Source organism: Melospiza melodia, chromosome 2 (assembly GCF_035770615.1).
Source record: "Melospiza melodia melodia isolate bMelMel2 chromosome 2, bMelMel2.pri, whole genome shotgun sequence".
Lineage (NCBI taxonomy): Eukaryota > Metazoa > Chordata > Aves > Passeriformes > Passerellidae > Melospiza > Melospiza melodia.
This window is the reverse complement of record NC_086195.1, coordinates 78,891,971-78,909,305: the sequence shown is the minus strand read 5'-3', so window position 1 is coordinate 78,909,305 and position 17,335 is coordinate 78,891,971. Positions and strand designations below refer to the sequence as shown.

At 35.7% G+C, this 17,335-nt stretch overlaps 1 protein-coding gene across 1 annotated transcript in view; it reads right to left on the bottom strand.

Moving 5' to 3' along the window:
- Positions 1-17,335, bottom strand: part of DDX10 (DEAD-box helicase 10) — a 153,355-nt gene that overhangs the window by 117,448 nt on the left and 18,572 nt on the right. The window contains exons 10-11 of the mRNA XM_063148975.1: positions 9,752-9,853; positions 2,972-3,059 (exon numbers count right to left, since the gene is read on the bottom strand). Coding sequence (XP_063005045.1) covers positions 2,972-3,059; positions 9,752-9,853 — 190 coding nt within the window. The remainder of the gene's footprint in view (positions 1-2,971; positions 3,060-9,751; positions 9,854-17,335) is intronic.

Below are 17,335 nucleotides of genomic sequence, written 5' to 3'. Positions count from 1 at the left end.
TACAATTACAAGAAATGCCAACAGGCAGCATCAGTCCATGAGAAGAACTGCAAAGGTTTCAAAGCCCTGATCTGATTTAAACCATCTTTCCAAGCAATAGCAGGGGAGCCATGTCCTACTAAATGAACCATGAAGTTTGTTGAAGCAATTAGTAATCAAGAACTTTCTATTTTCAAAAAAAATGAAGGCACCTTGAAGCAAATCAACAAGCTTAGAGGACACAATAAGTTAGGCTTCATGCCCTCATCACATGATGGTAGACTACAATCCTATCTGAACTTCTGTGCACAGACGTGCGGTTTCACTGCTATCTCATCCACTCAGGTTGGGAATTTATTTCGTACACTACAAATGTCAAGAACTTGGCAGCTTGCAACAGACAGGCTAGACAAAGTAACACACCCATGCCTCTGAGAAATCTAGCATTTCAGATAAGGATCCAAGGTCAGGATTTCATTTGCATGCATTTCATTGTTTTATTCACATTAACATGAAAGACTACTTGGGCACATTTGCATAGTATGTCTGAACATTCATAGTTAAACCTGATTAAGGAGGGACACTTCTGTGATAAATCACTTGTCCATACTTCAAGCTTTTCAAAAATTGAATGTATTTACAGCTTGCCTGCAAGAATAACACTTCTCTGCTATCCATAAATTAAAAACTGCAACAAAAATAGCCTCAAATGGTAATTAGATGGCAATTAAAATTTTTCCAAACGAATTTAAGTTTGTATCTGCAATACTGACAGACAGCCCATGTTTCATTTTATTCTTGAGCTATTTTGAAATTTTATCACTCCTCTGCTCAATTCAGAATGATCCTTCTCTGCCTTTTAAGCGATCTTAAAAAGCCAAAGGCAGAAACAGAGGTTTGTTGGTGTTTTCATTCCAAGTAAAATGATGCTGGATTACTCCTACTCTCATCCTCCCCCAGCCAGCTGCTCTGTCACTTCTGACATAAATTGGTGTAGCTGCAACTTCCCGTGGCAGCTGGAGATGAATGTGACACCAGTGCCTCTGGTTTGTGCAGCAAGGATGAAGCTTACACTGACATTCCCCACTGCTTCAAGTAATGCTTTATGCACTACAAAAACCTGGAATACCTAAACGCCAAAAATAGTTTTTAAAAGCATTCCCTTGGAACATTGCCTTAGACATTTTATTCACAAAGCTCACACTGAGCTCCTCAGGCACTTTGATTTAAATCTCCTTGTTTAGAGAAGTAAGAATGGCATTCCTCTGACTCACTAGGTGTCCCTACTGCAGGCCTCCAAGATAGGTCACATCACACATCCTACCTTTGCAGCACAAATAAAAAAAACATTCATCCATCCATCCCAAAGGGGTTTTAAGGTATCTGTGCCAGAAGGCATTATAGAAGTGCTTATTCCACCCTATCAGCTATAAAAGAAAGTTCAGGCAGACTAACTCACAGAGGACATCTAAAGCTAGGTGAGATGAATCTCAAGAGTTTTAAATATTTCAATTTGACTCATTTTACATCCCAGTTCAACAGAAAGCTTGAAACTCTTGGTTTCTCTAAGCTTTCACAATCCTCTTCTCATTTTACCCTACCACTCAGGTTTACCAGTATAGCTTCAAGTGTCATTAGTATCCACACTAGCTCATAAAAATAAAAAGTTATTAACACTAATCCAGAATCTCTGCAATCATGTATTTCTCAGGCTTTGGCATTTCTGGGTTTCTCACCATGTGGTCTTTGGTGGTACTCTTTCAATTCGACCTATATATATAAGAAAAAATGGCGTGAAAGATTTGCCTATTATCCTTCCAACTGTGTTTTCCTGCATCTCAAACTGAGCTTTTAATTTTGTATAGTTTTGAAGAGACTTGATACAACTACAGAATTCACAGGCTAATGATATACACAATTCAAAAACAAAACAAAACCCCAACAAACCAACGTGTTGCAGTGTTTCAATAAAAAAGTAGCAAGCTATATTACAAAGAGTTCATGGCCTAAAAATATTACAAAACCAAGGAAGGGTCAGCAAACATGTTTAGTGATGGCAAGAGGCAGTGCAATTTCCAAAAATGTTTCACAGGCTACCTTTCACAGAAAGTATCTTTTACAACCAAGCTCATTCTCATCCAGGCACCTACTTAGTTATTTGAAGGGTCCCTACCGTCCCCAAACCTGATAAACACGTGGTGATAAGCACATATTGTCAGTCCATGAAGTCTCCCAGCATTAACCAGCACAGTAAAGAAATCCCATTCACATAATTCTCCATCTTACCCAGAAGAGCTATTCTAATCTATTTTGCTGATCATTTAAATCTAAACAAAAGTTAAAATGCTTTATTCAATGCATTCAATTTTACCCTGAGAAAGGACAAATTGTCACATATATTCAGGATATATGACAAATAAAAATTGATCAAGGTGGGCATGTTGAGGCCTACATGGTTTCATATCTCCAGCTTTTCAAGTCAAGTAATGCGATCTGCTATTTTCAAGACACCTTTTTTATTAGTAGCATTATTTTGACATTTTTTGTACCATCTTTCCAAGAAACTCGAAGTAGTTGAAGTTGAGAAGAAACTTCAGAGACCATCTAGTGCAAGCACCTGCTCAAACCAAGGTCAGCTAGACAGGCTACTCAGGAAGGAACCCAGTTTTTAATAACCAGCATTTGGAGATTGCACACCCTTGCTGTTCTAGTGTTCAGCCATTCTCACAAGAAAGGCTATTTATGGGTTTAAATTGAGCTTTTTGTACAGAAATTTGTGCCTGTTGCCTCCTCTTCTGTCACTGGACATCACTCAGAAGACTCTGGTTCTCTCTAAATTATGTTTCTCTCCTAATACAAGTGCTCAATTATCTCTGGTGGCTCTTCAGTTCCAATCACTGCTCCTAGGGCATGTCTGAGCTGCTCAGTTATTCCAACTGCAGTTCCACTCAACCAACATGCCCCAAGAATTACAGTGCAGCAGATGACTTACCCTTTGAGCTTTCTCTTTCAACTCCTGATCTTGAGCTAAGAATGCTTGCAGCCTCTTTTGAATATCTGTAAGTTTTTCAGGATTAATTCTAATTTAAAGAAAAAGAAAAACAAAAAAAGAAAAAAAAACAAGCTTTAATTATTAGAAGATTTCAGAATAAGCACCTGTTAGGTTCTCAGGAGCATCTTCACATCTTTTGCATTGTTTTAATATGCACAGAGCTATTACCACTGAAATAACAGAGAATGGAACCATATTATGAAGATTACACTCCTCAAACAAATAATGCAGAAAAGACAAATGGCAGCTGTTTTATTTAGACAGCTTTCAGAGAAGGTAGTGAAACTACAGAGCAAAGTAGAAATCAGTAGAAAAGAACTTCTTGATTTTATAAAAATACTGCAAAAATACAGAAACAGCATAATGAATTATAGTACTACCTTATACTGAAATAAAAGTCTTCATAAGGAAAATGTCAGCATTTTTAAAAGCTTAAATAAGATTCATTGTGCCAGGAATACTGAAATTTAAGTACTTCATAGAAGAAATAGCCAGGTGAGCAATAATAAAGGACATTGAGATTAAACAGATTTAAGAGCTTCTCAAGTAAATAAAGAATATTGACTGCACTATAGAAATTGCCATTAAACCTACTAAAAAGATATCTGGTCCTCTCCCAGATTCTGAATTTTTAAATTTATTCCAGTGATACCTACATTATTGCAGATTTATTTGCCCAGATCTCATCTACTTTTGAGCTGCTACTGCCACCCCAGTGTATCATAAAACCTAGCAAACATGGTGGGAGGTTATTCTTACTAAATATGAAAACAGATATCAAGCTTCATTCCCTTACAATTTCAATTTCTTCACTCTGTTCAGATACAGCCAGGGGAAAACTACAGTGTACAGAAGCACTATTAGTTACAGTTTTAGTGAAAGACCAAACAACATGAGTTCCAGTTTCCACATAACACATAATTTGCTCTAAAAATGTAAAAGCATAAGACAGAAGAAAAGAAGCGTGAAAAATTGAGTGGGGGACAAACTGACCAACAAATCTTTGAAATATAATGGTACAAAAAGTAAAGAAGGGATAGCATGAGTTATAAAAAAATTAATATGAACACCAGTAGTAAGACAGTCCAGAAAAGTGTTGGATTGCTGCTAAGTTATAGGAAAGCTATTAAGAGATGACCTCAAAGTCCTAAAATTAGCCAGTGCCTTTTTTCCTTGTCTTCACTCCAAGTGGCAGCTGCAATCAGTCAGCTAACAACAGCTACAGCACAGTGCAAGCTCACACCAGAATCACAAATCATGGGAGACCAAGTACTCTGATAAATCAGCTGGGTCAGAAGAAATTTGCTCCATAGCAACTAGAGAAAGTAAAAGCACTTGGAGTCACAGTTGTATCTAATCTTAACAACTCATCAAGATGAAGGAAAAAAAAATCCTATCTAAAAGGCCACGTAAATACAGTGCTCATACTCAAAGGGGGCAAAAAGGAAGTTAAACAATTAACTTTTTCTTGATACCAAAAAAAACTAATTTGTAAGGACCTAAAGAAAATAAGCAAATACACAACAGCTAACACAGCTTAGTCAGAAGCAAAATATGATTCATCAGTTTGATTATCTTCCATAGCAGCATTAGCAGGTTTTAAGAATGGGAAAGAAACAGTAGATGTCATGTTTGCTTTCAGGAAAGCATCTGGCAGTGGTACATTCTCATAAAATAGGGAAATATGGTCTATGTGAAATCTTAAAGTAATGAAAAAATGGCCTTGGAGCACTTCTCAAACAGTTGCTGAGACTGCAAACTACTTCCTGCTGCCACTGTCAGACTCAAAATGCTTATGAAGTTTCAATTTTCACCTGGACATGCTATTACTCATTATTTTCTATGACTTGATTATTGTAGGAATATGATTCATTATTCATAAGAGACTATGTGTCATTGAGGCTCCAAGCATAATAGACAACAATTCGAGACAAAATACAGCCACATTTTGTAGACTGAATCTAAATTCTGAGTAATTTGATTGAAATATGCAAGAAAAGGATTTGAAAAAGCCGAAAACTGCAAAAACAAGAACAGGACATTCCACATTTAAAAGAATGGCCAGATAATGTGGTATAAATCTAAGCAATGTCAACTAAGAACATGGTACCCCAGACACATTTTGAGCTTATGTGTTTGTTAATGAATGAGCAAATTTGCAGCACTGACTACCGAAAAAACAGGAGCAGTACTGAATTCTCTCTTCTCCAACACTGTATCATGACAGTCATCCACTGTCATCTTCCTCTCATCCTGAGATTCAAAAACTGAGAAAGCTGGCCACTGTTAAATTGGATTTTAGCTGTATGTTATTTCCTTCTGAACAAATAAAACTCTTTACAATAAAGTCTATACATGTGACTATTAGGAGAAGCAAACCTAAAAGCTAAACACTGAAATTAGTTATCATAATTTATAAGCTTGCCTAAATGGCAAGAACCAATGAGCTAAAACCAACTATGCAAAGGCTAGAAGGGGGTTTTATAACATGGTCTGCCATTTTAAGTAGGCTGGTTATTTCTTACTCTGTGATCACATATCTTACCTTTAAGGAGTAGTACAACTTTCTGAAGCTAGTTTTGCCTACCAGTTGCATAAATGGCCACGCTTGACTATGCCATGATGTAAACATGAACCCAGCTTTCCTGGCCTTATGTATTGATCAGACAGCAAATTTTCTGGTTGATACATATTTTGATTTCCTCTAATTTTCTCTGGTTTATATACTAGGATACAAGCACTGTTTTAACTAGGCATTGTCCTTCCCCCATTCTACTCCAAAATAGTATTTAAGCAAAAAAGATGAACCACCTAAAAGACCCTGCTGCCCTGCTGCAGCAGAACAGTTTCCAGATTTCCATCCAGCTTCCAGGCAGCAGCAGCAGGTTTTGCTCTGTGCTCTCAGTGTGAATGTGGCTCCCTGTGGCTCCAACTAGACATCCTGAAGGCTGGAGGGAGGGGGAAGGGCTGGCACCTAAGGAAGGCTCACCCAGCAGATCACACACCGGTGTAGAACCACACTCAATAGTGACACCACTCTTACAGTAACTATGGCAACTGGGAGGCAGCCAGTTTTAACAGATCCCCTATATTGATACCACCAACGTGTGGGATACACATCCAAATATTATCCACTGTGAGAAAGAAAAAAGAAAGGAAAAAAGGTGTTTTGTTGTTGTTTTTGCTTTTTTCCTCAAAAAATATCTTTTTTGCCATAAAATTAAAGAAAGCAATACTACATCATGGCTATCTACATACTTGCACTTCCTTTGGTAAAATTTTCTAGACACAAAATCTGTCATGGGAACCCCTGAGGAAGCCGCTCTTATCTTTTTACCCAACAAAGTTAGATGCAACAAAGTAACCTCAAATACTACCAAAAATAATTTAAATTTACAGCTTGCATGGTAAACTTGGAGATTACAGACTCCTTTAAAAAATGTACAAACTAATACTTTCAGAGTACCTTTTTGCCATATTTAAATGCTCTAAGCTATTGTATTTATTACTGCATATTTTGCATTTTCTCTTGCTCTTTTTGAATAATGAAGAAGTTATGTACTGTTAAAAGCACTATCTGTAAATTGGCAGCTTGTGCTAATTACAAGGGACTAGTTTACTGAAAACCTCTACTGGCAGCTTAGACCTAACATTGAAAATTAAGGAAAGAGCTTAAACCCCAGTCCTTTGAACAGGTATCAAGGAAAGTTCTTCCCTTCTCTACGTTCAAATTGTAGAACTGTTTTAAAAGGTCTGTCTAGATGAAACAAAACAACATCAAAAATAGTTTGCAAATCAAAAAATACAAAATAAGAAAAAAACAGCATTCTTATGACCACTGTACCAGAACACAGGTCAATAAGAACAGCCAAACAAACACTTGAATATACAACGTTTGTACAACGTTTTAGAAACAAGCTTTTGAAAAAAAGCTTTCAGAATGAATTTCAGCAACTTGAACATTAAACTCTGTTGGCAATGAGCAGTGCTCATTATCTTCTAATTCCCAAGTTAGAATTCTTAAGAATCTATAATTAGGCGAATAAGCACAAACAACAGGAGAAGACTTCACCACAAGACCTGGAACATGATCCACGGGTTCATGCAACTTCTTAAACAATTTATAAACTGACAAAACACACTGGCCTTATATTAATTGGGAAACTGGCTGGAAGCAAATGGCATGAGAAAATCTGTAGTTAAAAACTTCTAGAATTTAACTGGTTTGCAATCCACAAGTAATTACAAGAATAACTTTTTAAGGATTTTAGTTAGCCTTTTACAAGGACAATGCTACAAATTTTAAATCATAATACATTAAGCAGACAATTCTAAGTGAAAGCATTCCCCTTCATTTTAATGTTATAAATTCTATTAAAGTTTATTTTGCAGATTGAAAATCTGGATATTGGGGCAGGATGTTAAAATATGTTATCAATCAAAACCCTTGACTTTTCTAATAATGATTCCAATTAAGAATATTTCTTGAACGCATTTATAATACGTATGTCCTAGTGGCTTGGTACAAGAAGGAGTTTCTGGGGTATTATTAAAAAAAAAAATAAAGCAGCAGAGTTTTCCATCAAAGTAACACCAGATTAACAACAATATGTTAAGAGATGCAACCATTAATGTCTCTCTAGAGACTCACCTAGCTTGGATTATAAATATAATGTGCATTTATTGGGGGTGACATATTTGCCCTATTAAAATTGGACTATTATCCCTGTACAAAAACATGGATTTCTATTTACATGGATAAACACAGCCTAAAGAGGTTATTTTACCACTTCCTTTGATAAGCTGTTCAAACAATTAGCACCATTACTTACGAAGTTAAAAGCTTAGCTGACAAAGAAACGGGAAAGGAGAAATATTTATAATGTGTATGAGATCAGACATCTATTTACTGAATATAAAAGAAAGATAAATTACTTCAATAACTACCATTTTAAGATGGAAAAAGATGAATTTTGGAAAGAGAAAATTTACTGCAGTGGTTATACAACAGATCCTTTTAAAGCACTATGATGCTTAATGGAAAAGAAAATGCCAGACTTCAGTTGCTTTACCGATATTATCCACATTCAGTTGGTGAGGTTTTGTTTGGGTTGTCACTGAGTAGTTGTTGGACTGCATTATAGTCCTTATTTCACTGTTTTAGCAAAAATTGTTTATGTTTGAAGTTGGTCCACATCCTGCATGGATTTGATAAGTGTTTAACGAGAAAAGGCAGATTTATTTCACCAGCTGCTGGGTACTCAGTTTGTTACACAGAAATAGTAGTCACAGGTACAGTTCAGAAGAGCCTTTGAAATGGCATATCCTATACAACAAAAATACTTTTAAAAGTAAAATTAAACTTTAAATCCAGAAAGTACTCTGTGCATTGTTTCTGTTCTCTGGAGAAATGTTCACCTGTAAATTTTGAGCAAACCTGAAGATTAAGCAATGAGGTGAAAATAACCACCTAAGGTTTCACCCTAATTTGATTTCTTCTCAAAAACAATTGTTCTACATAGAAATTCAGTATAGGTAATTCCCTTCTTTGCTTAGACATCTGTATCTTCACATGCAAACCACAGCTTTTCAAGGTAAAACAAGCCTAGCTTTGCTCATATCCACTCATACAGAAACTGACATTTTCTACCTTGTCATCCTTCTCTGATTTCTTTTATCTCTGCTGTACAATTTTTGGCATGGTGTGACCTGAACTTTTTAAGTGTTAAAAATGGAGTCAGGCTGATATCACATTTTCTGGCTTGTTTTCAATTCTTCCATATTTCCTTCACATTCTCTTTTCTCTCTTAATTCAACATCAGACCGACAGGCTCAGAAAACAGTAAACCCGTTCCTACCTATAGCTGCTAAATAAGAAAGTACCATCAATTTTTTAGTGGTGGTCTTTTCTTCTAATATTTTTACAGTTAGGATTTTTGTGTTTCCCACATATCCATTACTCTGCATTTAACAGAAAATGGAAACATGCCTTTTTATTTTCACCTGGTATTGTTATATGCTTCTGCAACTGCTTCAAAGGCAGTTCTATTTGTACAGATAGCATAGCTCCTTAGAGGCTTTCCTTGGAACCCTCTTTTTAGTATGTAAAATTACCATCTTTCACTTCCTGTCCTTCAACTAACTGATTCAGAAAGGTCATGACAAGTTGAAGAAAAAGTCCAGAACTAAAGAAAAAACAGATAAGAGAAACAAAAATGATAACAGCAATAAAAACATACAGGGACGGATTAAAGAAATTGTAATTGTTTAATCTGCAAAAGAGAAAGAGAGCATTATCATGTTCAATTACATAAAAAGAAGCTGCAGAGAGTAAGAGAATACATCACTTTCCATATATTCTTGGCACAAGGCAAAAGAAATATTTCATTTAAATTACTTACAAGTCTTATCAGACACTTGAAGAAAAAATGTTAATGGTAGTAACTGTTGAGTATGGATGAGGTCTCTTTGGGAAACTGTGAATATATTAATTGGCATCTGATAAGAATGATTTGTGCAGCTCATCATGCCTTTGGGAACAGCAATAAAATAGGTAACCTCTCAAGGTCTTTTCCTTCTACAACACTACCAAAACTAATTCATTTCCCTGATTTGTCCAGCTTCAGGCAATTAAAGCACTTTATCAAGATTGTCATAGACTCATCAAGATTACTCTTGCAGAAAGAAGGTTGAATAACAGGCAGGGCATTAGCCACTTACTTGATTTCACTGATAGGTACTTTCCTCTGTGCCAGCTGTTCCACCATCCCTTTTTCTTCAGAAGGAAGCAATACCAACAAAGCTTCACCACCTTCTTTGTACCTGATCAAAAGGGAAAAAAAAAAGAAATCTCAAGCAAACATGAAAAAATTAGTTTTTGCTGATGTTTTCAAGCGCCAATGAAAATTTACATTTGATTCCTTATAAACAGTCCAAAGAATGAACAAAACTTCTCACTTAACAAAGGGAAAAGAAGAGGCAAACCAGTTAAGTGACTTGCCAATATCCCTACTTGAGCTGATTTTAAAACTATGCCTGGAGTTCTGAATATCTGGGGCTAAGACATGGGTTCAGACCAGTGACTCTTTTCCTCCTTTGGCTTGAAATATTAGTGGCAAACAAACAGCACTTGATCAAAGCGTCCTTTAACTACAGGACTAGAAAATCCAGCTACTTGCATTCAGCATTTGCCAGGTAAGGTTTCAATAGGTAATCAAATAGGTAAGGTTTGATTTTGAGAAGAAATCAAATAGGTAAGGTTTAACACTTGGTAAAAACTGATTCTCTTTGCATATCCTGCAAGCCAAAGACAGGGAAAGGTTACAAAAGAATAAATGCCTTGGTCTCAAATAACAACCTCTTTTTACATGTTCAGTAAAGGTTAAGAGGTCACAGTGACATCAAGGAAAGAAAAGTATAAAAACAGGAGCTCTTTCATTTATAGAAGCAGTTTCCAGATGTAATAGAAAAGATACAATCAGACTGATCCCATAAGAATGTATCTAGCATTCACTCTTCAGTGCACTTAACAGCTGTACCAAATGTAGATGAGCTGGTAATTACTCAAGATACATGGTTAGCAAAGACATTTAAAAATCAGCTACTTTATGATTAAAGCATCTTCTTGAGCACTTTCTCTTTGGGCAAGAAAATAACAGTTCCTGCTTTTGGCACATTTACTGACTTCAGGACATTGATGTAGAAAAAAGTACCCTATAGCATTAGCAAGCAAACAGCACAGTGGGTTTAGGATCTCCTGAAGAAGTGGGTGGTGATGAGCTTGCAGGCACCAAGTCGCTATCCACTGTAGCATTGTATACACTGTCTCCTTGTTTATATTTACAAATACTTCTTAAGAGTGCAGATTGATAAGAAAATACTGCACAGTCCCTCATTACAAAAACAAAATTCCAACTGAATTTCAGAAATATGCCAGAATTGGACAGAATTCAACTCATCACCAACTGATGAGAGCAATGTGCAGGACAAAGCAAAACAAAACTGGTAAGTTGCTCTGTGGAGCAGCTTTAAAATCCCTTCTTTAGGGAGGCCAGGGAGCACAGAAGGATATTCTCAGGCACATCAAACATGAATCATACCATTAAAACTGATAAAAATCATTTCTAGTGGAATACAGGGAGCCCACATTTCTCCAAGGATAAACAGTTATCATTTGGCAAAAAACAGTACTGCAGAATTGTTTGAAAACTATAAACACTATCTGTCACAGCACAGTAAGCAACGCAAGTAGAAACAAAATCTGCAGTTAAAACAGTCTGACAGCTTTTATTACAGCTTTCTGCTTTCATTTGATGAATTTGAAAAATCACAACAAAATACTCTTGGATGCCTGGGATTTTTTTTCTTCAATGTATGTATGATAGGTTTGGATACCAACTTCTCAAGATCATCTACAAGTGTCTAGTAAATGTTTACATCATGAAATTTTAAACTTTCCATTCTAGATTTTAAAATTTTACATGGAAATAAAATTGATATGAGAGAAGAATCTCAGTTACATGCCAACATCATGTAAATTTACTGACTATAAATTGATTGATAAGAGTACTTTGGTACTGTACAAAAACTATAATGATTTAAATCCATTTCATTAGTAGACCTACAATGTTATCAATACAAAAAATATCAGCTTGTACAATCTATCAAAAAAAGAGTTCTAAAGCAATACATATGTTTGTCTTAATTTATTATCTTTACCAAGCATGTTGTCCCAACTGACCAAACATCCCATGGAATGTCTGCACCCTTTATACAATAACTAAGGTGGGGAAGAACTTGCTTACATGGACCAAGTGCACCTTTTACAGAAGTTCTATATATTTCAACCTAACCCAATTACAAATTACATACCTACAAGGTGGGTACCTGTTGGACACTGCCACTATCTGAACAAGCAATGAAATGCTGGAAAGCCACTGAACCTTAGAGGACTTTGTATTTTATTGTAAAAACTGATGATCATACTACCAAGACCCCCAATTACTCATCAAAAGAACCTGAGCGCTCAGAGCACTGCTGGAAAGAAGGATGAAAATATTCTCTTGTATCTATCAGACAGGAAGACAAAGATAATATTGCTGCCAATACCAGTCTCACCAATTTAGAGTACAGAATAATGCAGATCTACTTTTCTCTCCAAAGCAGATGGTATGAAAGGACAGGACTCCAACAAGAGCTACGTGAATGATCTGGTATCTGCAAAAAATGTCTCTTAAATCTCTTAACAGTCTTTGTCATTTGTCAAGAAAAGTCTTGATTGCACTGTATAAACATAGAAATGATGTTTTCAGATTCTTTAAAGTTAGCCAAAGCCATGGATTTGTGTAGTTTTGCTGCTCGTGGTATTTCTTATTCCAGAGTGCCTGACTTGGCATTATTAAATCGTTTCTTAATCATATCTCTTTTATTCAGTGTGCAAAACACTGTGAAAGGCCAGCGTCATAGAAATTAAGAAGAAATACTCAAAGGGCAGAGAGGGCAGATATCCTCTCTACAAGCCACAAAACAAAATCTACAATGATACAGTACAGGAAAAACCATTCTATGCTTGTTTTGTTTTATAGCTTTCCAGCAGTATCCAAGTATGATCCTCTCTGAAACAGGATCCAGGATCAGATAAACCTTCACTGTGACCCTTAAAAATTGATTTTGTGTTATTAGTGCTAAACTCTTTGTATGCTGAGTCAGTAGTTGCTTCATAAAGTACAAATCCTAAAGGCACATTCCATAGGTAATTCGCCAAAAAAGCCAAGCACCACATCTGGTATTTATGGACACCAACTATTTCAATGTTTACATTAAGTCTTGCAAAGCCTTTATGTAGACAAAGTAGTAGCACAGATAAGTAAACAAACAACCACATGAAAATATAGATCTGGAAAAGAGAGGTTTTCAAGCACCTCTACTTTATCATATTTTTCCACCTACTAAGGAGGGGAAAAAAAAGCAACACAGAAATATTTCTCAGAGCTAAATCTTCAGAAATTCTAAAGGACTGAAAGACATCTAGTAACTACTGATGCAGTGCAATCCTCTCCCATACATGTTTTGGAAACATTCTCTTTTAAATGCTAATAGTTTAAAAATATTTGAAGTTAAGGAGGAACAGTCTTTGCCCTTTATACCATAATCGTGACTTAATTAAAACAAACAGTTTAATAACAACACTGTTCTTCAGAGCTAAACACACAAAAATGAAAACATCACAGAACTGATAGAGCTAAAACCCAAAGGATCTTAAATACTACCTGGGAAGGTTTTTATCTGCTTAGTGGACATTCAGTTAAAGAAAGCAAAATGCAGCCTATAAAAAAGGAGGGCAGAGTATTATCTTATTTCTCAAAAAACCCCAACCTCATAATGTGCTAATCAGAAATATATTGTGTTAAAGATCATCGCAACAAGAGAGGCTTCAGTGGAAAACTGAACTTCTCCAAAGTGTTCCCTCTGCATATTTCATACTAAAAGCTTCCATACTGGCAGACTTAGGAAAGGACAAGCTACTAAAAAGTGGCATAAACAGTAACAAGAACAGTTAGACCTGCTTAAAATTTGTTTCCATTACAATGCCTAGAACAGGAAAAGAACACCTCTTATTATCCTACAGGAATAAAGTTCTCCACTAAAGCAAACAAAGGAAAATCTCTGTAATTATTTTCAGCACACAAACAAAATGCTTAAACCTTTACAGATGATAAAGCAATGAAGAAAAAACCTTGGTTACTGTAAGTTCTTCAGCAGGACTACTTCTGCAGATGAGAGAATATTAGAAGTTCTCTCTGTTCTTGCCAACTGCAGCCTTCAAGTTGTCCATCATCACCAAAACCAAACATCTGTCCTAAAATGCTAATTTACTCTGGTGATTTATTATCCAATAAGTATGCACTTTGACTCTGCTGAAGAAAAGTAAATTAAAAACTTGAAAGTAATCAAACTTTCTTGGACTGTGTAATAATTGATGACATCCTGTCATCTCTTCAAGGTGATCAAGAAACCAGAGAAGGGACTCATCTTTGCACTGTGATCTTAACAGTCTCTAAGGGTATATGATTTATTCCAAGTCCATGGAAAATTGCATCTTATTTGCAGAAAGTCTTTGGAGGAAAAAAAAAAAATCACTTCTAGTTCATATCTGCTTTGTTTTCTAGAGTCTACTGACTTCAATATGTTTGAAAAAGGCAAACAACTTCTCTGCAACTCAATTACGACTTGCAAGCAGGAAGCTGTGAACATCATCATTAGTGCTATAAAGCAAAGGGTTATATTTACAGTGACTGCAGATGAGAAAAAGAAAGATGCCTACAATCAAGAGCAAGTGCCAAAGGCAGACAAAAAGGAAGTGGGATAAATTACTTCAACAATGTGGTAGTGGCTAATTACCAGTAGAGAAAAATGGTTTTAAAATGTTCACAACACCATTTCCTTAGCAAAGAAACAGAAAGTGTTGCCAAATAGCTTCACTTGATTAAAAAAAAAAAAAAAAAAAAAAAACACTAAAATTAAGAGGATAGTTTATGCACCATGACAGAATCTATCTTAAACTTCTAAAATCACCCTGAGCCAACAGCTGGTATCAAACATGAAGAAACAGAATGGCAATAGTCCAGTGAAGACAGGACGAGGAAAAAACAGTTTTCATGCAGGATAAATAGACACTCAATTCTTGCCTTATTTTAACCTATCTTAACCCATCCTTGATCAGATCCAGTCCACAGCTGCATATACCCCTAGGCAATACCATTAAAGCAAACATTACCATTATCACAAAGGCAGTAAATGATAGCAATACTGATTGTTAATCAATTCCACCTGGCCAGGCAGCTAGACTTGAACTTGTTGAAACCACATTCAGAGTACTTCTACATCCTCGCCATGACCATTGTAACATGCAGTTCAGTCAAATGCACCACATATTAATTGTCAGTGACATATGAGCTGTGGTTGTAACAGAATAAAACAGGAATGGGAACCATCTCATGATGCTCATCAGGCACCAGTGCTCTGCTGGAAAAGCAAATATCCAGTAGGAAAAAAGTTATGGAAAGGGAACTGTAAAGATAAGGTGCATAGACATGCAGACATTATAGAAAATGTTATACAGGTTGTCTCCAACAGATGTATTACAACATGTTTCCCTAACGTTTGTATTTCAGAAGACATAAGTTGATGCCAAATTTCCAGGGTTAAAGGCAGTATTTCTGCTTTGCTTGGCAAGAAAAAATCATCTATTTTAAAAACTGGCAAAGGAGGAAACAGAGGATGAGATAATCATAAAATTTGGGGGAGGAGGGTTACAGATATAAAGATACTTGCATAACAGTTTGTTGATTTGGAGTATTTCCCATTAAAGAAAATGGAATATACAGGAAATGATTGTTTTTGAAGATATTTGCCACACCTGAACATGCAGGAAAAATAAGTGTAATTGTTTTATACTCTGGACATCACACATTTACCACCCTACTCAAAAACAAGTATTTTTTGGGATTTTTTATTTAATCTGTAACTTGAATAGGACTTTACCAGGTTGACTAGGTTAAAGATCTAATTTTAGCCTAACTGGGCCAGCATGGATAGCATCAACATATGCTGTCATTTTATCTGTCAAAAGATATAAAAGGAAGTAAGGTATCATTGCAAAGCTTGTGAGCTTAAATCAAAGCCCATTTCCAAAAGTATCACATTCCAAGCCAACAATCCACCTTTGGATACCTTTAGCATTGCAGAAACTCTCCACAGTAAACCTTTTCAGAGAAAGGAAATTGGGCACTAGGGATGCCAGATAACTGCTCAACTGTCTCATTCTCACCCAGATCAAATCTGCTAGAGATTTACCAGAAGCGAGTAAGAGACTGCTCTTCTCAAAACACTACAGTCAGTAAGTTAAGCATTTAGAATAGCATCGAAACCAACCCCAATAAAGGTGCCTGATTTTGCATGTGCATGATGATATACTCTAATTATATATTTTCACACTTCCTCTAATGGACCCTTTGTTTATCATACATACTTGCAAAACTATAAATAAAAAACTATTGAATAATTATTTCCACTGTGAAGCCAAGTTACTCACTATATAAGGCAATCATTTATTCACTACACGCCATTCATACCCCTCTCAGAACAGAAATAATCTGGACAACTTGATTTTGCAAAAATAATGCTCTTTAAATCTTTGCATATCATTTTAGTTTCAATAAAGAATCAAGAACAAGACGATTTCATAATGCAGAAAAACTGGTGAGCAAAATACAAAAAGCAGCACAGACTCCTTTTCTCTAGCAAAGATCTGCCTCTGCAAAGACTGAAAGAAACAGCAGTGAATTATTAGCAAATAACCTAATAATCATGCTTAATATGAGACAGATTAGGAAAAAAGTTAAAGTGAGTCAAGTTATACTATTTCTATGTAATTTATATTTAATTTTGAAACTGTTTTCAATTTTTTTTAAAACAACTACAGAAGTGAAGGAAAAAGCATTCAATTGAAGCAGGCATTTGTTTGTGTTGCACTTTTTGTATAATGGAACAATGTAAGACATCTATAAAAACATATCCAAAAAATATCAGAATGGATAGTTTTATTCTGAGCAGATCTGTTTCAATCTGATACACATAACAAATAAATATGTTCACCCACACACTATCCTTTAACAAAGAGAAACTAAAATCCAAATCTACCCCCAAGGGCTTCTACAGAAACACAGTAATTCATATTTTGTTTTAAAACTCAACCATTAAATCTGACTACAGAAGCTACTATATCTAAACAAATATTTCTTAAACAAAGTAACAGTTTTAGGTCTCCAAAACCAGGCTCAATTCAGGCAAAACTTTATTTCCAATCATAATACATTTTGGGCCTTGTGACATAATGAGGACTGGGGAAATCTAAGCTTCAAATCAAGAAAACAGTATTTTTCCAGGCAGGAATAGGAACAGGCCATTTATTGTAACTTCTACACTGCCAGGTTTCTTTCATAATACAGATTTGCTGTTTTTTTAAATGACAAATGAGCACAGAAAATAAATGCGTACTGGAATTTCTATCTCATCTACATGATCAATGGCCTCTTCCTGTAATATGCATTTCTGCTTAAAACAACAAATCTTAAATAAGAGATCTGTGCACACTGCAATCTGAAACTGTGCTGTACCATCTACAGCAAGTCCTACCAAAGCAGCCCAATAAAAGTTACAGGAGACCAGAAAGTGTCCTGACTATCCACAGTTCACCCAATGCAGCAGACAGCCAGTGCTCACTGCTAAGCTCACAATTCACCC